This window comes from Primulina tabacum, chromosome 7 (assembly GCF_025594145.1).
Source record: "Primulina tabacum isolate GXHZ01 chromosome 7, ASM2559414v2, whole genome shotgun sequence".
Lineage (NCBI taxonomy): Eukaryota > Viridiplantae > Streptophyta > Magnoliopsida > Lamiales > Gesneriaceae > Primulina > Primulina tabacum.
In genome coordinates, this window is record NC_134556.1 from 31,117,785 (window position 1) to 31,143,228 (window position 25,444).

A 25,444-nucleotide genomic window follows, 5' to 3' on the forward strand; every position below is an offset into this window, starting at 1 on the left:
GCAACGACATCCTAGTTGGCTTGGGTTCACCTAATCCCAGTCTCCTAAACACAGACAAAGGCATCAGATTAATACTTGCACCAAGATCACATAAAGCTTTATGAAAATTAATGTCACCAATAATGCAAGGTCTCGAGAAACTCCCTGGATCTTTTTGCTTCGGAGGCATCTTGTTTTGAACTAAAGCGGAGCAATTTTCGGTCAAATTCACCGTCATATGATCTTCTAGCTTCCGCTTATTTGCTAAGATATCTTTCAAGAATTTTGCATAACTTGGCATATTCAATAAAGCATCAGCAAAAGGAATGTTAATATGCAATTTTTTAAATATCTCAAGAAATTTACCAAATTGTGCATCTAATTTAGCTTTCTTCATTGCTGCAGGAAAAGGTGGAGGGATAACAATTTTATTCTGTGCAATATGTGTAGCTGTAGAGTTAGAAGACTTACCTCCTCGATTTTTCACCTCATCCTCACCGTGCTTGGTCTTTTCCTCATTAGACCCGAGTGTTTTTCCACTACGCAATCCGACCCACTCATGCTCATCCCATCAATCTTTCTATTCAAAGCCTCTAACTGTGCTGAAACCGCCGACAAATCATTAACTTGATTAACTCCAGCACCTCGTCTCTGCCTATCAGACTGAGGATGATAGCTACTAGCAGCCATCTCCTCCAATAACTCATATCCTTCCTCCGCCGTCTTTCTCAGTAAGTTACCACAGGCAGCAGCATCTATCATAGTACGGTTAGGAGTAAGCAGACGTAGTAGAAAGTTTGAACAACTAACCCAAGAGGCAGCTCATGGTGTGGACATCTCCTCAACAAGTCCTTGTAGCGCTCCCATGCCTCGTAAAGTGTCTCTTGCTCATATTGAGCAAAAGTAGTAATGTCGGCTCTGAGCTTCATAGTCTTCGATGGAGGAAAGTACTTGATCAGGAACGCCTTTGCCATATCTTCCCATGTAGTAATAGACCCTACAGGCAAACAGTTTAACCACGACTTAGCTTTATCTCTCAGTGAAAATGGAAATAAACGCAAACGAATAGCGTCATCAGACACGCGATTAAACTTAAAAGTATCACAAATTTCAAGAAAGTCAGCTATATGAGAATTAGGGTCGTCAAGTGCACTTCCCCCAAATTGGACAGTGTTCTGAATCATCTGAATGATAGATGGCTTGATCTCAAACTGATTAGCTCGGATGACTGGTCTTACGATGCTTGGACGTGCTCCATCAAGAGACGGCTGTGCATAATCCAACATCGGTATACGCCTTGGCTCCTCTCTTTGTTGATCGCCTTCCATTCTTTCCTTCGCTCTTTGCTGCTGTAGTCGACGTCTAGCTGTGCGTTCGATCTCGGGGTCAAAAGGCTCAAGCTTAAACTCGAGTGATCTTCGCATGCACCACAAGAAAAATCTGCAACACAATGAGAGTATCAAATAACAATAAAATAAATAATACTAAAGAATTTAACTGAAAAATAAAAAATTGTGAATCAACAGTCCCCGGCAAAAAACTTGGTCGAGCAAAACTTGCACAGTGAATAATCCCAAAATTTATTTTATAAATGAAAGCTCGATTTAAATATCGCAAGTGCACGATAGTCAAGTTATAATAAACGTAAGTAAATACGAGTATCGTTCCACAAGGACTGCGTTACACTATTTTTATTTTCAATTAAAATTTTTTTAGCAACGATAAATTGAGTTGATGATTAAACTAATGTAAAGTAAACAATTAAAATAATTAAAATGCAAAGAAAACGTGTTCAAGAACACAATGATTAATTTGGATTAAATCAAATGAGAAATGAATTTGTTGGGAATTATCAGTTCACCTACCGCTCGTGTTTAACTAATTACACTCGACTTTTACTCGTGCGTTCGACGGAATTCCCTAGACTAATTAATATACTCTGTCGAGCTATATTAATACTAATCAAAAACATGCAGTACTCAAGTGTCCTCAAATATTTAACAGTTCAAGATTGCATTACATTCTATGGAATCCACTAGCTTTCATTCGGGTGAACTATCACTATCGACATGTACCCAATTCCGTATATCTACTAAAATTGTAAATCCGTGGTTTATACTATTTGATCGTATTGTTAACTATTCTATCGAACTCATCAACAACATGAAATAATCAAAGGAAGTTAGCTAGGCTTCGATTGAAACACGAAAGAACAATAGCATAAACAAATCACTAATAAAAACGTCGAGAAATAATGTTCAACACCGAGTGCGGGGTAGGATCCCCTCAAATCCCAACAAATCTAGAGTTTAGCTACTGAAATTCATGATAAAAACCAACAATCAATGTAAGAAATAAAATACTGAATAATGAAAATACTAAAGATGACGATGGATGACTGCCACGACGCGTGGAAATCTCGAGGTCTTCGAAATCTCCTTTGCTCCTAGCCTCCTCTCCAAGAAAAATTAATGAAAAGTCTGATAAAGTGTCTCCCAAAAAACGGCTGATCTCGTGTGTTAGGTTATAGTGTAGAATAGAGTCCCTAGAAATTTGGAAACAAATCTTTCTCAATCTCGCTTCTCGCTAGGGCGGTATATTTTGACCGCCCTAGCGAGAGGTCCTCGAATAAGCTTCCTCGAGCTTGTCTCTGGTTTCGCTGGGGCGGTCACTTTTGACCGCCCTAGCGAGACACTTGCGCAAAATAATCCTCGGCCAGACCACAATGCTCGCTGGGGCGGTCACTTTTGACCGCCCTAGCGAGACCTCTTCGATATTATGCCAAAGTTTCTCCCACTTTTTGGTTCAATTCCTACAAAATAACCACAGAATACACGAGATTAGTCAAATGCTCAATAATGCTAAAAAATTGCAAAATTCAACTAAAACAAACTAATATGATGCATAAACGCGACTCAAAAACAACACTAAAAACACGTAAAAACGAGTCCTATCAACAACTGAAGCTAATACTAAAGCTAAATGATTCTTGATCTTCATATTTTGGATTCCATCACCGGCCCCAGAACATCTCTTGTTCTTCATCGTTCACTTGTTCTTAAGTCTCATCTTAGGAGAGAAGTAATTGGTGTGTTTTGGGAAACACCCATCAAGTAGGGACCGATCGATTACGACAATATCAGACTTCATACATATAGACATAGTTTTAAAAGTTCAATACATATCTTGGACAGATTTCAAAACTTAGTTTATATATCATAACAGAAACATAATCAGAATCAGAAATTAGAACGGAACGGAACAGAACATATCAAATCATAACATAACATATCAGAGCAAAACATTGAAATTCATCTCATTATCCCTAGTCGAATTGTCCAGCCAGAGACAGTTTTATACCCACTGCGTGGTGGCTAGAACAAAACTTATCAATTTTCTTCCCACTTCCAATTCGAACCATAGTAGTGATTTTCTGATTCAAAACTTGATAAACATGACAAACAGAATTAGAACTGAAAGAGCAGACGCAAAGGAATCGATGACATTACAAATATATAATACATTTATTGAATTTTAAAACATACTAATTCTTTTTAAAAGTACATAAGCCAACTTACACTTGATTCAAAAGTGTGACAAGAGAGTTGGTTGAAAATGATCCACAAGTGGCTCGAACGTGATTTGATCGTGGCTCGTCTTTCTTGGACCAAACTTGGACAATAATTTTCTCTATTTTGATATACCACAAGCCACCAAAAGAATACTCAAAAGATAAAAGTAAAAAGAATTTTTTTATTTCCATACGTCTAAAAACCAGTCAATGTGTAAAAGTTTTTGCGACATATCTAGCCTTCGGGTTGAGATGAAATTTGGTTGGAAAAGTTTATATGGAAGGTAGCTAAATTTCGAATGGTGAAGATTGGGTTTTAGGTCATTTGAAGTAGCAAGTAGACGCGCATATAATCTTCATGGTCTACTTGTGACGGTTCTTCCCAAAAATCTAACTGTTTGATTGGCCTGAAATTTTTACAGCATATTAAAAACGTGTTTTAATAAATTATGAATTGTGTGGATCTGATTGGAACCTTTTTATCGACAGAAATCCGTTCCGAACAATAGCCTTCAATTTGTTGCTAAAAAGGTTGAAAGTTTGGAGAGTTTTTGGAGGTTTTTGGTGTTTGAATTCTTCAGCACCCAATGCGGTATTTAAAGGACAAAATTGGCTGTAGATGAGCCTTCATTCAGTTGATTTCTTGGAGCCCAAACATTCATGATGGTCTAAGCTTATCCAATATCAATAGTCACCTTGGTTTACTAAAGAGTCGGTTCTTGTACCATAATTGTTTTCTTCTTCTATAGCTGAGATTTAAGTTATTTAGGACAACATGAATTGAGATTTCTTGAGCTGAATTCTCAAGTTCTTGAGATAAGGTTTGCATCCATGAGCTGTTATACTTTGGCTCCTGCAATTTTGCGATGTCTCGGGCTCCATCAAGTTGATCTTGAGCATTTTGAGCTGAAATTTTGAGCTTATCACTTAACTTTTGTTTTGATAAATTTTGAACTAATGGTTTTGACGTTATCTCTTACGTGTTTCTCTCTTTGAAATTCTGAGTCATCACAATATCCTTGAATGTAGATGGAGCATTTTTCAGTCCAAATTGCATCACCGTGAACTCGTAGTACCCATACCTTTTCCTGGATGTTGTTTTCAGAATATCTTCTATCTTTACCTTCAATTGGTGATAAACAGACCTTATATCAATCTTGGAAAATAATGTAGCTCCTTTGAGTAGGTCAAATAGAATTATCTTTGGAAGGGGGTTCTTTTTATTGATTGTGATCTTATTGAGCTCTAAGTGTTCGATACATAATCACATACTTCCATCCTTATTCTTTACAAATAGGATCGGGGCTCCCCACGAAGATGCTCTTGGTCGGATTTGCTTCTTATCCAACATTATTGGACATGTTTCTTGTGTTCTATCATTTTCTCCAGGTCCATTCAATACGGCGCTTTTGAGATTCGAGTAGCACGAGGTACCAAATTTACTCAAATTCCACTTCATGGTCGGGGATTGTGCCATTGAGTTCTTCAGGAAAGACATCTAAACACTCTTGTGTTACCGGAATATTATCTAATGAAAATGTTGCTTCTTCCTTTATTTCTTTTATCATATCAAGGTAAACTTCTCCGCTTTTCATGGCTTTCCGTGTCTGGGAAGCAGATAGAAGATATTTTTGTCCCTTGACCTTGCCATAATATATTTCTTCCTTTCGATTGTAGTTCGTAGTTTGACATTCTTCATATGATGATCTACCAAAGCATGGTTCTTTGCTAACCAGTCCATTCCTAGAATAGGATCAAACTTCACCATGTTTAGTTGAATTAATTCAGTTCGAAATATGTGATCATTGATACAGACTTTACTAGTGGGAGTTCCTACTCTAAATGATTCAACAAGTATCTCAGATGTAAGCCCTAAATTTTTAGTGAACCTCTTAGATATAAACGGATGAATGACACCACAATCAAACAATGCATAAGCTGACATTTTTTTTAATATAATGGTATATATAACGACATAATTCACGTCATCTGCCTATTTCTAAGTTATCACAAACACACGAGCATTGGGTTTATTCACCTTCGGCTTGTTTGAGGTAGCATTAGTACTTGATCCTTTTCTTTTCTTAGGCTCGGGACAATTAGCAATTCGATGTTCAAATTTTCCATAATTGAAGCATGCACCAAACTTCTTACGACATTCTCCAGGATGGCAGTTATTGCAGATGGGGCATATCTTGGTCTCTTGGTAGGTTGCTTGGAAAAAATGCCTTTGAATGACCCACTGGAATGATTTGGTCTTTTGAATTGCTGTTTCCCTTGAGAATATTGCCTAGTTAGAGGTTGTTTATTCTTATTCTTGTCCTTCGATGCTTGATGTCCTTCTATGCTCTTATTGTTATTCCCATCATATCAGCAAAGCTCGTGGCTTGGTAAACTGCAAAGGATGACTAAATACGGCTTCTTAGATCACGCTTAAATCGTTGCATCTTCAAGATATCATCAACCAATATAGTGGGAGCATAAGTTCCAAGGGAGTTTAACTTTGAAATTTGTTCCACCACAGACATATTTGGAGTTCGAGTGAAATTTTTGAACTCTCTCAACTTCTATAGTCTCACTTGGGTCGGGTGGTACTGTTTCTAGAACATCTCTCGAAACTATTGTCATGAGATTGGTCTGGCTGCTGTCATAGCTTGTGAAACTCTTTCCACCATTTGGTTTTTTTTCTCTAAAAATGGCATCACCACGTCAACCTTAAACCCGTTGGGAATTTCGAGTAGTTGGAGTTGGGTTTCGATCTTTTTGAGCCAACTTTGATCAACCTCGGGGTCTAGTTCTCCTTTTAATGTTTGATCTCAATTCTTCTGGAGAGACCGATAGTGTTACTTGACTTCATGTGTTTGAGGTAGCAGTTGCGAATTGCAATTGGTGTTTGGGTTTCCCAATCCTTTGATTGTGGTAGCCACAATTGTTGTTATGACCATCAAGTCATCTTGATTTAGGCCAGTCCTAGTTGTGGTGGCGGAGGTGGATTTCCTTTGTTGTTGTTCCTATTGTTGTTGCGATTTCCGTAGCATAGGTTGCGGTTATTTTGAACAGGTTTTCCATCATTGTCTTACAAGTGTACAAGTTTATAAGATATTTGTTTGCAAATATATAGATGAGGAAATAATGTCCAAATATGAAATCAATTAAATCGACCAATGAATAAGCCTAATAAATTTTTATTGATTTCAAAGGAAATGGAAGCAAAAAAAATCAAAGTTTTAGAAAGCACAAAAGGAAATAGAATGCAAAAGAAAGCAAATGGATTATAAAGCCTTATTAATAAAGTACAATGCTAGAATCTAATCTAGTCGTCTAAAACTTCTTCATCTCCTACGGATTTGTCTTCCATAGGCACTTCTTCAGGTTCCCTGGCACTCCTCAGGATCCTATTTTACCCAATTGGTCACCATATTTTAAATATGGTCATTATGATTGTACAAATGAGTGTTTTGATTAGTAGAGTTCTACACATAATTCTGTCCTTGGATAGTTGCTTCAACCTACTGACGACATTGGTTTTTTAAACAGCATGATCTACTGAATCTGATCCTGGAGTGTCTTGGTCTTCTCCAACTATTGGTTCTGTAAGCCATCTAGTTCCATGATCGTAGCCTGAGAAGCCTCCAATTTATTCCTAGTTATCTCATGTTGTCTTTATGCCTCTTGATGATAGGCAGCATAGAGCTTCACATCGTTGTTTGTCACATTAAGGCTTCCTTCAATTATAGGCTCTCAATATAGACTCTTTCCATTCTTTCTTTAGTTCGACGTTTTTTCTTCAACTCTTCATATGCCACATCTTTGGCTAACATTTTTTCTTCATACTCTTGTTGTTTCCTATATATTTGTGATCTCGATCTTTGATCGCTAAGGGTGAGTTCACGCATATGCAGGGCTGCCTGGGCACGAATATGAGGGATGGAGGAAGTCATTTCTTGAAATCAACAAATTGAAAAGCTTAGAACCATCTAAAATGACAAATATGGATATAAAAATCAATGAATAATGTCAAACAATCAGTAAACAATCTACTTTAGGATCATTTTACATAATGCAAGGATCAAAAGAAGATTTTTTTCCATAAATTTCCTAGAGTGGAAAATTAGGTGATCGTTATAAAGATTGAAAGCATGAGTTGTGAGGATTGCGGAACCACCGGAACAATTTGGATTTCGAGTTTCCTATGCGATGTTATGAGCCCTGTGAGAATTTTTTTATATAAAAAAGACAAACTGAGTGCGAGTTGGATAGGATTGAACTAAGATTTTTCCCAAAATCTAACGTAGTTAAGTTTTGTGTAGCAAAGTCCTGACCGTATTATGAACCTGATGCCTCTGATACCACTATATAATGTCTCGAGACCGAAGAGTATTGACATCAACATTGTTTAACAATCACGCAATCGTAAACAACGAGCATCGTAGTACAAATCTTTCTAAAACTAGTCTATATCATAAATCATTTCAATGTATTTACAATGAGATTAAAACTTAGACGAAATACAGAAGCGAATTATAACTTACCAAAATAGATTTCAAATAGTCTTGATCTAGAACTGGTCCTTCATTACCATCCTCAAAACATGGCTTTCTCATCCTCATCTAAATGATCTTCATTCTTATCCAAGTAAGGTGAGTATTTTAGAAAACACTCAGCAAGTGAGATCGATCGTGCGCAAGAAATACCAAAGATACATATACGTATACATAATCTTAATTTCATAAGCATGTTGAATTTAATACGAACAAAAATACAAACATAGCATTGAAAATCATCTCATTTTCCATGGTTTACTGATCAGTACTCTATATGTCACTCCTCTAAGGGTCGATGCCAAATTAGCAATTGTTATAAGTCAATGCATCATGGCCTTAACAAAACTAATCAAACATCGGAATTCTTTTTTGTCATTTCTAACTTGAATCATTGCAATGCATTTCTAATATGCTTTGGAATATCACATCTAATATCGAACAACAAACAGATTCAAAGATAGCATATGAAATAGAAACAAATATGTCGTGCTGATTGAATTTTCAAATAACTACATATAACATTTTTGGAAAAAAAATAGTAGTAAGCCCACTTACTTGATAACGATCTTCAAAAAAAAAACATGAGAATAATCGTCGATATATGCGAACCAACAACTACCGAATGACTTCGAAATTAGACCGAATCTTGTTGTTTTTGACTAAAGGTTGGATGCCACTCGTTCTACCCATAATTGGGTCATTTGTAAATTCCACGCTCCAGATGTTCATTCCTGGGCGTGATAGGGGTGTGTTAATTGTCCCACATCGGTTGGATAAATAATCTTGAAGTTGTATATATGGACTTAGACAATCCTCCCCCCTTGAGCTAGCTTTTGGGGTTGAGTTAGGTTCAAGTTCCAATCTTAACACATTTTTTTATATATTGCCAAATTTATGTTTTTGACCACTATTTTTTTAAAAAAATTTAGCATTTTTAACTCATGTCAATTGAGTGTAACGTGGCACCGACATGACCTTACATATCACGTCTATATTTTTTTAAAATGATGATTAAAATTATCAAAATTCGAAAAACACTGATCTAAAAATATTTAAATTTGACAAAGAATCAACTAAAATCACAAATAAACAAATCATATCATATTAATTTACTTGTTTTATATCTTTCTTTTTCTTACTGGAGTTTTATCTATTTTGGAATTTCACATGGAGTCAAAATTTGTTATACCCCAAACTGAACATAGGAGAGCTTCAGAATATAGAGAGGAGCGAAGATAAGTAAGAATGTACACTTGGTAATAGTAAAATTTTGCAACAAACTAAGTAAATATCAGAGTAATATGTTAGCCATATGATTTATCACTTTTACAGGGATATTATAAATGAATATACAAACCATGTAAAAGGAACTAGGAGGCTCCTTGTTCAAGTTGATGTCCGAAGGTTTAGGGCTGAGCTCAAACCAGTTAACAGACATGGGTTGTGCAGATACACTTGCGCATATCTGCCATTACTATCCGGCATGCCCCGAACCCGAATTGACCATAGACAAGAAGAAACATTCCGACTATGATTTTATTATGTTGATGCTACAAGTTGATGTAGGTGGGCAATATTTTATTCCTAATTAATCTTTGTATTTCATCTAAACCGAAAAATAAGGGTTTCGGATTTCTAGACTAATTTACTTGATCGAATAATGAGACTTATTTGTAGATAATTTAATCTTGGTATTTATCCTACATGATTTGTTTTTGGTATATCTTATATTTGAATAGAGTCTTTTTCCTATTAAACTCTTATTTCTATTTTTCCAGGATTTGTTTTGTGAAAAGATAATTAGGTCAAGTTATGGAGATCTATATATACGAAATATTGAGAGAAGAACTGTCAGGGATTTTAATGCAGCTGCTGGAGTTTTTCTCTAAATATACACAAAGTTCAGAGTTGAAGATTTTTCTTGTTGAAAGACTCTGTGTGATTGATTCAAGTTTATGTCGTGTTGCTGATTGGTGTTGAAGACACGTAGAGAACAACATTGACGCAGAGTGTTGATCGAAGAGTGTTCTTCTATTATTTGTTTTAAGCAACTTCGTTTATGCATCTAGTTTTTTGTTTGGTTTATTTTGATGCATTTTAATTCCTTGGAGTGGTGTTAAGGAATTTGGTTTTGTTATTTTCACTAGTATTGTTTTATGTAAACAATTTACATATTTTCCTAGTGAATTTTTTTCCATGAGATGTTGCACAAATATTCGTACTTGTTCATAATTTAAATATGATCTCTATTGATTCAAGTTATACTTGTGTGTCATTAATTAATTTCCGCTGCATGTTGTGCACTCTTGTTAACAACACCAAAGAACAACACTAACTTCTGATATACAAAATATATTAATTTCTTGTACATTTATGATTAACGGCGACTTTTCAAAGCACAACATCAGGGCCAATGGGTTGATGTTCCTCCTACACCAGGAGCATTGGTTGTCAATGTTGGAGATCTACTGCAGGCAAGTATCAATTCTTTTATTATGTTCTCACATAAGTAATTAAAGAAAAATTTTACTAATCTTGTTTTGCAAGTTTGGTATATTTTTGGGGTTTTGGTCGTTCGGGTAGTAAAATTTTAGTTAATGTGCTATAATTTTTTTATTTATTTTAACCTCGACCATTTCCTTGATGGCTGATGTGGTGCTGGATAACTCTAACATAGCGTCGGATATTGGATTTTGACGTGTTAGCACGCTATCAAAATAGGATCAAATTAAACCAAATAGATAAGGCGAGCTAGAGTGCGAAATTGGTTATTTTCGTTGGCATGAGATTGGTAAGGATTTTACTAAGGGTGCATGAAATGGACCAAAGCCAGAACGTGTGATTTATCTCACATATTTTGATGATTTTTTCAGCTTATCACAAATGATAAATTTAAAAGTGTCGAGCACAGAGCGTTGGCAAGCCGCATGGGCCCAAGAATCTCCGTGGCTAACTTCCTCGGGAGGGACTCCGGGACGAATATGAAGGTGTATGCAGTTTGCTCCAATCTCTGAGTTATTATCGAACGACAATCCACCAAAGTATCGTGGAACCACGGTGACCGGCTATACTGAATTCTTGCGAAAGAAGAGGCTTGATGGCTCTTCTGCTTTGCTTCATTTCAGACTTAGTTGAAGATTAATTGGCTGCTTCCAAGGACAAACCCCGAAGAGAATTTGCAGGGATCAACTCTATTATAATTGAATGAGATATTTTGATATGAAATTATTCCTTAAGTTTTTAAGACTTCAGGTGGTCTGACATTATATGAATACATGATAACTACAAGGAAAAATTTTGACAGAAGAATCTTGAAGCAGAAACATTTACTACTTATGAATTACAGATTGGTTTTGTCAAATATTTGAGTGAGAATTTGCAATATATTTTCCAACCAAAACTGTGCTGAAAATTCCATTTCCAAACCGAAAATTTGAGACTAACCTCAAGAACACAGATTATGTGTTCTCTCGTCTGTAAGCTCTGATATTAAGTGTTGTATTAACATCTTGAAGGTAATCTAATGGATACAGTTCATGAACCTTCTCTAGAGCATCTTATTCCCAAACAGTTGCCAGTAAGTATTGATCAAACGTAAGCTTCCCATAAAGTAAAAAAAAAAGTTCGATTTAATCAGAAACCTTTCGGCAAAAAAGTGCTGTAAAAAATCTCACCCAAAAGGGCAGCCATAGGCTAGGTGTGCTCAGTTGGGAAAAGTCGTGATTTAAAACGAATGTATTGAAGTGATGCAAAAGATACAATCTTACAAAATCCAACCTGGATGATAATCAGGAAAACATGATGTTGCTAATCGATGTGTAGTCTTAATTTGTCTTCGCTTTGGGGACCTTCTTCTTTGGTGCTCTTTTAGGCATAGAGTTCTTCATGCCAATGAAGAAGAGTAGCGCACCGAGCAATGCCAAACTCTGGTTAAGAGATTAAGCAAAAAATGGCCGATTATCAATGCTAAGAATAAGAAATGGTCTTCGGAGAAATAAAATGGAGTAAGAATGACACTACACTATAATAGAGTTTTTCACTTGATCGAGTAAACGTATCTGAAGAACAAATAATAACCTTGGGTTGAAGGTTTAAATTTGTACCTGTGTAAACTTGACAAATAGTTGAGAAAATTCTTTCTTGTCAGCATCGTAATTGTAGAAGTCATACAAGATTGGTGCTGAGATTGCTTGATGCAAAAGCTATAATAGCAAAGAACAGGATAAACTGTTACGACAATAATCAAGTTCTCATGATAAAAACAAAATTTACAAAGATTGGATTAATGGGCCTACGAGGATGATAGCTCCAAAAGTGCTCCCAAACACGAAGAGCAGGCTCCCCAGTGACTTCATCACGATGGCACCCATGATCAAATGTTTAATCTGACATTGAGTTTACAGGTCATGAGCATGTTTGATCATTTTAAAACATGGGAAATTGCTACCAGTCCACTTTTCAAAATTTTGATCAAAGAAGTTTCGGGAAGCAATTCTTACTTCCACTCGCGGCACTTGGATCCCAGTCTGGGTGGCAACATGCTTCGAAAAAATATTGAACTTAGGCTTCAAAGACTTTGCTGCTGGCCCTCCATCAGCTCCAAACTCATTGAACCTAGATAAAGAAAGATATAAATTGAATCCATAAAAAATTGTTGTCATTACGAATTACAAGAGCAATTGTTCCCAATCATTGAAAAGATAGAACATAGATGAATGTTGAACTTATTTTATAGCAATGGCAAGTACTCATTGTTTCACGGTCAATCTATTCACTAGTCTGGATAACAACTTCCTCGTCCACTCACAGATCGACTAACTAAAACCCGTCTTCCTGTGAACAATATGATCCTCAAATTGGACTGGGGTGTACGAGAAGCATGGTGTCGCATGCCAACGAAGTCCATCCTTTATGCAACAAACATTCAGCCTCATAGTGATCGTTTTTCATGGTCTATTAACAGATATAAAATATTAAATTCTGTTAAAAATTTAACTTCTGCAATATCACCATACATTGTAAGAATGTAAAAAAATTTATTCCCGTTTTACTCAGTGTGTCATCACTAGCAGGAGCAAGGGTCAAAAGATTTGACAAGGAGGGCAGATCAGTGCCAAACATTTTCTTATTATTAAAAACAAAAAGAATCCAACAATCTATTTTCATTAACTTTCTAAATATTAAATATCACCTCCCAACATAAATATTGTTCTTCGTTCAACTTTTCAAAGAAACATACTATTGTTGTTTTAAATTTTAACATAATGTAATACATTTTAAAATTTATAAATATAAATTATAAATACCCAAAATCAAAAGAGACAAAAACTTAAAACCACTTTATATATATAAATATATTTTTTTCCCAAACATAGACTCCATTGGCCAATACATTTTGGGAAAAGTAACATAACCAAACAAAGCTTACATGTTCAAGAGAAACAAGGTAAGAAAAATTAGAAGATTTTAAACTTGAGTGCCACACTAAAGAATATGGTGCAGAACTAACGTGTTATCCCGGAGGAAGATCTAGAAAGAGGGAACAAGAGCAGGCTCCCCACTCAACTGATCAAAAACTAAAGTGTATGCAATACTTTTACTTAATAAATATTAGAAATAACATTTAGTCCACCTTCAACCTGGGATAGCCAATGATTTAGTAACCATAAATTCATGCAACCCAACTCTTACTTACATATTCAAAGATTGTATATATTCACAAAATTAGCATTGAACGTGGATTCAACCAATAAAAGGCAAAATAACAAATAGGGAGCTCGGAAAAAAGCCACATAAATACAGAAATACACCTAAAAAGAAGCTAAAAAAATTTCAGCTGTGCAAATTATTCATCCAACACATGTTAAACTAAAAAGACAAAATCTTTACATCATAACCAAAACTGTGTACTGTACTACACTCAAAACCCTCTGCGATTCAGATTCGGAAAGAAAAAAATAAGGCAAAAAATCATCAGATCCAATCAATCTGAATCTCCACTCAAAGCCAAGTATAAGGAAAACCCCCGTCTCCTTTCACCCACCGCACTAAAACCCACAAAAACTAGAAATACAAACCATCAAATATATGCACACATAATACACTTAATCACACTGAGAAGCAAGAAATATGCACAGAGTGAGCGTGAAAGACGCGTAGATCTGAGTAAAACAGAGTAATAGAAGCTGAGCTCTCACTCCTGGTAAGCGGAGAGAATGAAGACCGAGACGAAGAGGAGCCTCCCGAGGAAAGACACGAAAGCCATTGCTGCAGTAATGATCGGAGGAAGACCCAGAAATCCCACTCCTTCTCTCTGTAAGACTTTTCCGTCTCTCTCTATGGAGCGTAGTTTAAGCGACGGAGATTCAATTGAGAGATTCAAGGGGGCCTTGTAATGGATGACTAGTGGAGTTCTTACTAAAATGTTGACAAGTAATTACTTTTTCACCCCATTTTATTGTGATACGAAGCGATTGACTTATCTTTACAAATATAAATTGGTGAAATTTTATCGCAAAAGACTTAATCTTAGTTTTTAGAAGCAAAAAATTTATGTGAGACGGTCTCAGGAGTCGTATTTTATTAGACAGATCTTTTATTTTGGTCATCCATGAAAAAATATTACTTTTTATGCTAAGAGTATTACTTTTTAGTGTGAATATCGGTAGAGTTGACTCGTCTCACATATAAAAAATCGTGAAACCGTCTCACAAGAGAACTACTCTTTTTAGAATTGATTTTATTGTGTCCTTTCAAATACCATTTTGCACTTAATCATCTATTTTCTTAATTGTCCATTTTAATTTCTTATAATTATAATTCCACGGATATTATAAGATTTCTTAAGTTTTTTTAATTATTCTTCTAATTTTTTCCAAAATTAGATATTAATATTTCGATTCAGAATTATGAGATGGTGCTCGACTTTTTTCACTATATCGTCTGATGGAATCTTCTGCTACACAATATATATTTTCTTTACTTAATTATTTCGGGTAATTTTAACATGTGTAATTTAAAAATATGATATATTGTGTATCAGAATATTCCATCTACTAATATCAAAGCTCGATTTAAGATCGTGTATGTTTCCAAAGATATTATCATTGAATTTTACTTTATTTTTTACAAATTATTATTATTGAATTACTAATTCAAATACTTTAATTTTTCATATCCTAAATGTGGAGTGATGGATTTCAAATCTATAAATTTTAAGGTTGTGTTTGGAATAATAGATTTCAAATGTATTTTTGTTGTTAATTAAAATAGATTTCAAATCCACTTAATAATAACGTCATTTGAAATTCACTCTGTTTTTTCTTACTAATAAGTAAATAAGTATTGTGTTGATTAAATATTTGATATATTATTCATCATAAACAATAAAATTATAATCAAAATCTATGGATTTCAATTCATCTCCCTAAACACAACCTTAAATATATTCAAATGTATTTTTGTATTTTTAGATAAGTAATATCATAATTCATAAACTTCAAATACATCACTTGTATGTTTATGTAATGTTTCATGTTAATTAAGATGGATTTAAAATTAACTCATTAATAGAGTCATTTGAAATCAATTCCTCTTTGTGTAACTTGTTAGACTTAATTTAATTGCGGTGATAAGAGTCAAAACCAGTAGGCCGTGATAGTAAAATTAGAAAATAGTATAAAAGCAGAAACACTCGTATCGCTTAAACAGAAGCAGTACTTTTCGAGTACTTAACGGGTTGTAAAAGCAGAAGCAGAACTTAGCTTAAGCAGAAAGTAGAACTTAATGTCTTTCATTTGATAGTTACAAGTCTTAAATGTTACCGTTATTTTACCTAGTACTAGTATTAATTACACCATTTAATGTTGTACGAAGTCATTTAAAGCGCCTTACTAGTTTTGGTATAAAACAAAGACTGATTATTCTGAAACTTTCTGCAGGACCCTTTTTCGGTGATAAAGCTGATTCACTCAGAGTCAATAAGCCATTTTGTTTATAGACGTTGGATTCAAGGTTTCTATATATAAAAGGATAAATCCAATATAGAAAACATCGCTTATCATTATCAAAGAACACATTCCTTATCCAACGTTGTTTTGAGCAATCAAGAACTACTACTTATCTTCAAGCTAAACATACTAGAAACACTACCGTAGTCACCAAACCTCATGCCATCACTCTTTTCAAGATTGGAACTAGTCGACCATTTAATTTTGGTCAGATGGTGTTCAACACAATTCTCCAGTTTGCTGAGGAGGGGTTGAAATCTACAAAACTACCATTCCCGTCGTTGATTTATGGAATTCTGGAATCTCAAGGGTTTGTCCCCGACACTGAGGATCAGCTGATAGATGTAGGGGAATCGATGAAGAATGCCCCTGCATATTTCAAAGGAAATAGGACAATAGATCTTCTATGGTCTGCCACAGGTGATGCCCAGGAGGTTGGAAACTCTGCTCCCTCATCTACTCCTGGTGTTTCCCCAGGCGTTGGAAACACCGGCCCCTCTTCGTCGTCCACGCCTGAAGAGTTTATCCTATTGACCACTTCCGACATCCAGTCACAAATCGATTTTGGACTCCAGCAGATTGCTCAGGCCAAAGCCACCATTGCCTACCATGAAAAATCAAATCGCCAACTTTCGGCTGCTTCTTGAAGTTGGTGTGCATTCTGGCCACAAAGGGGGAGATGAGCCAAAAATAGATGATGATGCTTCCGATGAGGATGATGCTTCTGTTGCTGATAGAGATGGCTGATGTCATAGATGTTATCGAATTTTTTATCTTGCCTTATTTCTTGTTTTACTAGCGTTGTTCAGTTTCCTTCTTGGTATTTGTTTCATGTTCCCTAATGTCTAGTGTTCTATGATAAGTATTTCTTTACTCTGATCTCTTTACTACGACTGACTCGCTATCTGGTGTTGCGAGGCAGTGTTACACCACTGAACTAACATGTCACATTCAGGGGGAGCAAGGGAGTTGCACTTTAAAAACTTAGGGGAAGCTACGAACTGGTCACTCATCATTTTTGGAAGTTTTTGTCCAGAAATGCAAAAAGAGGAGATTGAAAGGAATCTTGGATTCCAAATTAATTAATATTTTATTTTGCATTTCTAGACTAATTTAATGATTTGTTTCCCTAGATATACTAATCGTACTTTTGGGAATTATTCGATATAATTTGAGAAATTATCCATAAGATATAATATACCAATCTTATGTAGAGTTTGATTCCAGGTAAACTCTTGTTTTCTTATTTATAGGTATGGAGTATCTATGAAGATCTAAGTCAAGAACTTATAAAAATATGATGATCGAATATTAAAAGATTGATCTATCTCTCACGCAAGAATAACGACGTTGCTGCTGACTTTCGGACTTGAAGATTTCCGCGTGAAGAGTTTAAGTGATCGACTCATACAATCACGTGTTGCAGTTTTGGTGTTGCCAACACACGAAGAACAACACTGACGCAGAGTGTTGATCGTCGAGTGGTTTCGTTTGTTTTAAGCATTGCATGTTTGGGTTTATGCATCTCTGTTTTAATTGTAATTTATTTTGATGATATTTAATTCCTTGATGTATCAAGGAATTTAGTTTTGATACTTTCACTATCATTGTTTGGTGTAAACGATTTACATATTTTCTAGTGAATGTTTTTTTTTTGCCATGAGGCATCGCACAAGTATTCGTACTTGTGCATGATTTAAATCTGCTCTTTGTTTATTGAACAAAATTATTCATGTGTGTTCATAATTAATTTTCGCTGCAGTGCTATATACTTGTGTTGACAACACCTAAACACAACACAAAATTCTGATACATTAGTTATTAAATATTTCCTGTACGATTATGAGAGTCAGCCCTTTCAGTAATCAAAACATCGCACCTTACAAGCTATAAAGGAATACAAGATGCAAACTTTTGTCCCAAACATTTAAAGGATCGGAGTACTTGGTTGAACAAAATAATTTACCGAATTCGCGAATTCTTCTATATTATATATCTCTCTTGTAAAAAATAATTACCTATATATAATTCCCAATATCGTAGCCAACATCAAGCTCCCTGTAGCACCAACAATTCAAGCGAGAATAACTTCACCGGTGAGTTCCCCGCGGTAAGTTTCCATAGTACTTGCTAGCTGTCACAAATTTTCACAAAATTTATTTATTAAACTATTCCTAAACATTAATTCTTTCCTTTCCGTGAAATATCTGAAAGGAATTGTTGCTCATAAAACGTACAGGAAATAAATTAAAACATTATAATGTGTGTATCAGAAGTTAGTATTGTGCTCTGGTGTTGTTAACACGAGCACACAACATGCAGCGGAAATTAAGTATTAACACACAAATATAACTTTAATAAATTAATATCAGATTTAAATTATGCACAAGTACGAATACTTGTGCGATGCCTCATGACAAAAAAATTCACTAGAAAAATTATGTAAATCGTTTACATCAAAACAATACTAGTGAGTAAACAAAACCAAATTCCTTGACACTCCAAGAAATTAAAAATGCATCAAAATAAATCACATAAAAATTAGATGCATAAAATAAAAAACGTATTGTTTAAAACCAAAGAAACCACTCTTCGATCAACACTATGCGTCAGTGTTGTTCTTGAGTGTTGGCAACACCAATCAGCAACACGGTATATGTGAATCAATCACACAAAATCTTCAACACGAAAATCTTCAATATCTGAACTCTCTGTGTGTTCCGAAAAATCCAGCAGCTCTCATACGCTGTAAAGTGATCAACCGATCACACAAAAACGTCTCCTCAAAATATAGGTTCGGCTTTTGTATTTTTCTTCTATGTATGCGCTCCTCTGCCGACCTTACAAAAGAGTCACACCAAAAGACTCACACGAGAAGCTTCAAACGAAAAAGACTCTCTTCTCTCCAACTCTCTCCTCTAGACTTCTCCTGCGGCCGTGAAGTTTTTCATCTATATATCACCAATGCTTGACCTAAAAAGCATTCCATAAAATAGTCCAAGAAAATATAGAACTAAGATTTTCATCAGAGATAACACTATTTTAAACATGGATAAAATATCTTGGCAAATCATATAATATTTAGATATAAATCAAGCAAGATCTCATAATCAAGAAATAAGTAAACCAAGATATTATCATTTAAAATTAAATCAAGCAAGATTTGAAAATCTAGAAATAAATCAAATAAAATCTTTTAATCTAGAAAGGAAAAATCTTAAATTGATATTATCAATTTAGCAAAATAATAAAGGAATAAAATGTTCCTTTCAATCTTTCCATTTTTGCCTTTCTGGACAAAACATCCAAAAGTGATAATCTTGGTAAGCATCGCAGCCAGTTAAGCTCCCCCTGCGTTAGAGTGTGTCTCCCCCTGAGTCAAAGTTCATCTCTCCCTGAATTAAACATGTTAGTGCACTGGTGTTGTTGACAGTGTTGACAACACCATTGTTAGAACACCTGAAAACATAAGAAGACATACGAAAGAAAAGTTCAATAATCACGCAAACAGATATAAGAGCAACCCAAAAACAGCATTACAGACAGAGCATAAGTATTCATCCTTTATCTTCTTCTGTGTCAGTAAGCTCATCAGTCTCAGACCATCCATAGCACCATCCATAGTCTGTGTCATTTTTTGTTCTCCTACTCCCCCTTTTTGGCCAGAATTTAAGCCAACTTTCAAAAGTGGACTATACACAGTCACGTAGTAAGCAATGCGTTCTTTGGCCTTTTGAATCTGCTTTAGATCAAAATCAATTTGGGCCTGTAAGTGAAAAACATAGAGCATGACAGATACATCGGGAGTGGAAGTGGACTAGGACGCCATGTTGCCAACAACATTGGCAACACCAGTAACTGACCAAGGTAGGTCTAGTTTCTTGTTATCCTTGAAATAAGGCGAAGCGATCTTGAGGGTTTCGCTCACATAAAAAAGGATCTCATCATCTTCTTTGAGAAACCCCTATAACTCCAGTATCCCAAAGATCAGGAAAAAAAAGTAGCCTCATAAATTTCATCTTCTTCAACCGCGGGGGTATTGTAAAATCCATTGATCACATTCGGGGAGAAATTGAACATTTAATTCGTAGCAAGCAGTCATCGATCTTTGAAGAATGTCGTCAAATTTTGGTTGGCCATACTTCTCCATGTCAATGTTCTTCTTTTCAAAAAATTCTCTATTCACATAGAGAAACCATAGGACTAAGGTAGCTTCAGTGTAAAACTAGGTGGAGACAGAGTGACTCACATCATAATCAAAAGAGTCAATGTTGTCCACGGTGTTGACAACATCGGACTCAACATCAGCAGTATCTTCAGCCATCTGTAGAACGTGAGATAAAGTTATAAAGGTATATCAGGAGTTATACACAAAGACGCACAAGAGAAATCACGAGAGTAAAAAAAAGATTGCAAGGGTAAATGAGAACAAGCAAGAGTAATTACCAAAATCGAACAGTAAAATTGATTCAAACTCGTGTTATGACGATTTCAAAAGAATATCAAGTAAAACCCACGTCGATTATAACTCACTGACACAAGTATACACATAAATTTGAAATCTAGGTAATCAAGGTTTTTATCAACTGTCATAGATCAACAATGATATGTCACTGCACATGATGAATTCACGAAACAAAAATCAATATGCATGTCCTAAATATGCCTCTAATATGATGAATTATCAAAATGTCAGGCAGTGTATAAACTATGCTGTGTCAGAACTTGGTGTTGGCAACACCTCCTGGCAACACCACTGAGTTTTATTCAAACTTCCATAAAATTTTATTTTGATTCAGAAATGGTAGCTCCCACACTAGAAGAACGGTCTTCAAAGGACTCCCCTATGTAGCTTTTTCCATTACAATTTTTACTTAGAAGTGGTAGCTCCCACACTAGAAGAACGGTCTTCAATGGACTCCTCTAGGTAGCTTTTTCCATTTTCTTTTAAACAATTTTTTTTATTTACCTCTTTTCTGTTTTTCTCCTTATGTTCACATTTTCCAAGTCACTTTTTCACATTAGACAAGATCACGATTTCCATGAATATCCTCAACTATTCGATGCCTTGGATTGAGCATAATATATTCCTCAACATTTGATTGGAAGTATGAACACTCAGAGAGTACCTTTCAGAAATTGCCTTCACTGTTCAGACATTACACAAATAAATAGGATGGTTATGATTATGCAGTATGTCTAGCATCCTAAAAATATACATGCAAAAATGGTGTTGTCACCGGTGTTGGCAACACCAATGACAACATATGTGTGTGATTATTGTACGCACATGCTGAGAGACTTCCGAAGATTGAAAAATCTCTCAAAGTCCAAAGGTTTCGTAAATATATCAGCTAGTTGATTCTCAGTCCTAACAAATTCCAGTCGAATTATGCTTTTTCAACCAAATCTCGAATAAAGTGACGTCTTATGTCTATGTGTTTTGTTCGAGAGTGTTGAACAGGATTCTTAGAAATGTCTATAACACTTGAGTTGTCACAATATACCATCATGAAATTACTTAACTTGTAATCCAAGAAAGAAATTAAGTTCTCCTACTATGCTCATTTTGAACTGTGATGACATGCAATCCACAAAGTTATTCACAAGTATTTCAGATGAAGAACCAAACATAATATCATCTACATATACTTGACAGATCAAAAATATCAGATTTCAGTTTTTGAATGAAAAGGATTTTGTCAACCTCACCTTTTTTGAAGCCCAAGTTTATCAAGTATGCGGCCAACCTACCATACCATGCCCTTGGAGCCTGTTTTAGTCCATACAAAGCCTTCTTCAATTTGTAGACATGATCCAAGTGGTGGGGATCTTCAAATCCTTTAGGTTGACTAACATAAGTCTCCTCATTCAGAATTCCATTCAAGAAAGCATTTTTTACATCTATTTGATATAATTTAATACGCATGTGACATACTACAGCAAGCAATAATTGGACAGACTCAATATACCCTTGAGCTACCTACCGAGCTTTGTTCCGAACAATGTTACCAGATTCATCTGTTTTATTCTTGAAAATCCATTTTGTTCCAATAACATTGGTATTTAAAGGTTTAGGCACTAAATCCCATACATCATTGCGCATAAATTGTTTAAGTTCTTCATGCATTGCATTGACCCATAATTCATCTTTTATTGCATCATTAATATTCTTGGGTTCAATTTGAGAAACAAAACACGAGTGACTTACCTGGGAAAACGTGGAGCTCATGCAGATTAAACCAACCATTTTGCGGTAGTCCACCTTTTCTTTTTTTCTTGTTTGCACATCATCATGTAATTCACCAATGATTTGTGATGATGGATGATTCTTCTGAATCTTGCTGAGAATTTCTTTTTCACAATTGATCACCACATCATCATTATCATTGTTATCATTATCCACAGTTTCTGTTTGGTTCAGAGGCGGTGTTGTGCTTGGTGTTGCCTCACTGGTCTCAACACCAGACTCAACATCATTTCTGGTCAGTGCCTCACTTATATCCAGCATTTCTTCTACATCATTCTCCGGTGTTTTAACTGTCAGATCTGCAAGATCGTCAAAACAACGTTAATTGATTCCATTGTAGTCCTAGTTCTTAGATTAAATACACGATAAGCACGGCTATTAGTAGAGTATCCAAGAAATGGACATTTATCACTTTTGGAATAAAATTTAGCTAGATGATCTCTATCATTCAACACATAACCTACACATCCAAAAATATGAAAATATTTAAGGTTTGGTTTTCTTCCCATGATAATCTCATATGAGGTCATTGTAGAACCACTCCTTAAATAAACACGGTTGGAAATGTGACTTGCCGTATTTAAAGCTTCGGCCCAAAAATATTTTGACACATTCTTAGAACTAAGCATGACCCGAGCCATTTCTTGGAGGATTCGATTTTTCTTTTCAACTATGCCGATTTTTTGAGGGGTCTTCGGAGATGAATATTCATGAGTGATACCTTTCTTATGGCACAAAGAAATAAAATGAGAATTTTTGAACTCCTCACCATGATCGGTTCTTATTTTAACCACCCTCATATCATACAGATTTGTTATCCTAGCATGCAACTTCTTAAAAGCATCAAATGTATCAGATTTTTCTCTAATAAAACTTACCCAAGTAAAATGTGAAAAATCATCAACACAAACAAATGAATATTTCTTACCACCCAAGCTTTCAACTTCCATCGGACCCATTAGATCCAAATGCAAGAGTTCAAGGCACCGTGTTGTCCCAAAGTGTTGCAACACCGGGTGCGCAACATGGGTTTGTTTACTTTTCTGACATGGACCACAGACATATGAGTTACCTGAACTTAAATTTGGCATACCTCTCACAGCATCAAACTTACACAGATTCTTCAAAGTCTTGAAGCTCACATGTCCCAGTTTTTGATGCCATAGGTCTAAATCACTCACCTTGGCACTTAGGCAACCATCACCTTCTCCCAATTGATAGCGATTGTCAGCAGAACGAGTACCTGACATTACACAAACATTGACATCATTAAAAACTTCACAATTATTTTTATTGAACTTAACATGTAAATCATTGTCACAAAGTTGACTTATACTTATTAAGTTTGAGTTAAGTCCTTCAACGTGTAGAACATTATGAAGTTCAGGAAGTCCGTCAACATTCAGGGTTCCTTTGCCTACAATTCTTCCTTTGGCACCACCACCATAGGTTACATGCCCATTTTTTACTTCAACATAATCCGTGAGGTGTTCTTTAGATCCGATCATGTGGTGTGAGCACCCACTGTCAAAGTACCATGCATCTGTAATGTTAGTTTTTAAAGAAGTATAAATGACATTACAATGAATAACAGCTTTTGGTACCCAAACTTTCTACACAGGAGGTTTCTTGACTGTTGTGTTGCGCCTGGTGTTGGGCAACACAGTGGGCAACACTAGATTTGCATGCCAGTTCATATATTATCAAGTCTAATTGTCTTGATTGTATGATCGAGAAATTGATTCCGCAATTTTATTATTTGAGCAAGTAATCTTGCAAATTCCACATTTCGAGTTGATAATAAATATACATGTGACCATCAGTTAGAGGCATCGATCAATACCATAAAATATCTAAATGGTCCACATGGTGAATGAATTGGCCTACAAATATCACCCTGAATACGACAAGAAACATAGGTGATTCAGTTTGGATTTTAGCTGGCGATGGTCTTATAATAAGTTTTACAAGAGAACATGCTTTGCATTTAAGCTTATTATTTTGAAAGATTTTCAGGTCTTTCAGCGGATGACCATGTGTATTTTCTTTAATTCTTCGCATAATTGTTGAACCAGGATGTCCTAATCGATCATGAAAATTAATCAGTATTGAAGAATTATCAACTATCATGTTTGATTCAATTGGACTTATATATGTATAATGCAATCCAATAGGGAGCATTGGTAGTTTTTCAACTACATATTTATTTCCTGATTTATATGTAGTAAGACACATATTTCTCATTTCCTTCATTTATTGTCTGAGTATCATACCCATGGGAATATATGTCATTAAAACTCAACAAATTTCTTTTCGATTGTGGTGAATACAAAGCATCATTTATCAGAAATTTTGTAATATTAGGTAACAAAAAATGTGCTTTACCACAACCTTTTATCAAGTTTACATGACCTGATATTGTATTCACCATTATTTTTGTTGGTTTTAGTTCCAAAAAATATATTTTATTTCGGAGAATAGTGTGTGTTGTACCACTATCAGGTATGCAAACTTTCATGTGATTAGTTCCTTGTTTAGCTTTTTTCATTGCAGTTTCTATATTTGAACTTCAAAAAATATGCAATGAAATAAATTACTGACAATACATATGTAATTTATTGAAAAATATAAGGCATATCATAATTATACAATAAAACATTATCATATGAGTACATGAAAAATAAATTATTTTACATTTATATTCCACCAATATATTGTTCATTTTCAGAGAAATCGTTAAGAAAATCTGTAGCATCAATATTTTTCATTTCTATTCCACCAGTATATTGATCATTTCCAGAAAAATCATTCAGAAAATCTGCAGCATCAAAATGAGTTGAATAACTCAAACAGTCACTGCGTTCAGTGAAGTTTGTCTTTTTTTCTTTCCCCTTTATCGATTCTTTATAGAGCTTGTAAAGGTGCTCGGGGGCTCGACAAATACGAGACTAATGTATTGGAGTGGTGCATCTAAAACAAGAACTTTCAAATCATTTTGAATGATTTTCATTAACACTCATGTTCTCATGATGCCTTTTCAGTGGGTGGTTTGTGACGCCCTTTTGATATGAATTATAAAAGTAACTATCTC

At 35.1% G+C, this 25,444-nt stretch overlaps 2 protein-coding genes and 1 non-coding gene across 3 annotated transcripts; 2 read left to right on the forward strand and 1 right to left on the reverse strand.

The window, feature by feature from the left end:
• The first annotated feature begins 798 nt into the window (after window positions 1–798).
• LOC142552426 (small nucleolar RNA R71) lies at window positions 799–905 on the forward strand. The gene has a single exon (XR_012821758.1). It is a non-coding gene; the product is annotated as a small nucleolar RNA R71 (small nucleolar RNA).
• An 8,340-nt stretch (window positions 906–9,245) lies between these two features.
• Window positions 9,246–12,028, forward strand: LOC142550676 (1-aminocyclopropane-1-carboxylate oxidase homolog 12-like). Its single transcript, XM_075659751.1, has 3 exons — window positions 9,246–9,660; window positions 10,492–10,568; window positions 10,968–12,028. The coding sequence occupies exons 1-3, from the start codon at window positions 9,489–9,491 to the stop codon at window positions 11,106–11,108; spliced, it is 390 nt and encodes a 129-aa protein (XP_075515866.1). The 5' UTR covers window positions 9,246–9,488; the 3' UTR covers window positions 11,109–12,028.
• LOC142551258 (uncharacterized) lies at window positions 11,718–14,502 on the reverse strand. The gene is made up of 5 exons (XM_075660392.1): window positions 14,292–14,502; window positions 12,594–12,708; window positions 12,390–12,479; window positions 12,198–12,296; window positions 11,718–12,020 (listed from the first exon to the last, which is right to left on the reverse strand). The coding sequence occupies exons 1-5, from the start codon at window positions 14,357–14,359 to the stop codon at window positions 11,919–11,921; spliced, it is 474 nt and encodes a 157-aa protein (XP_075516507.1). The 5' UTR covers window positions 14,360–14,502; the 3' UTR covers window positions 11,718–11,918.
• Window positions 14,503–25,444: the final 10,942 nt, after the last annotated feature.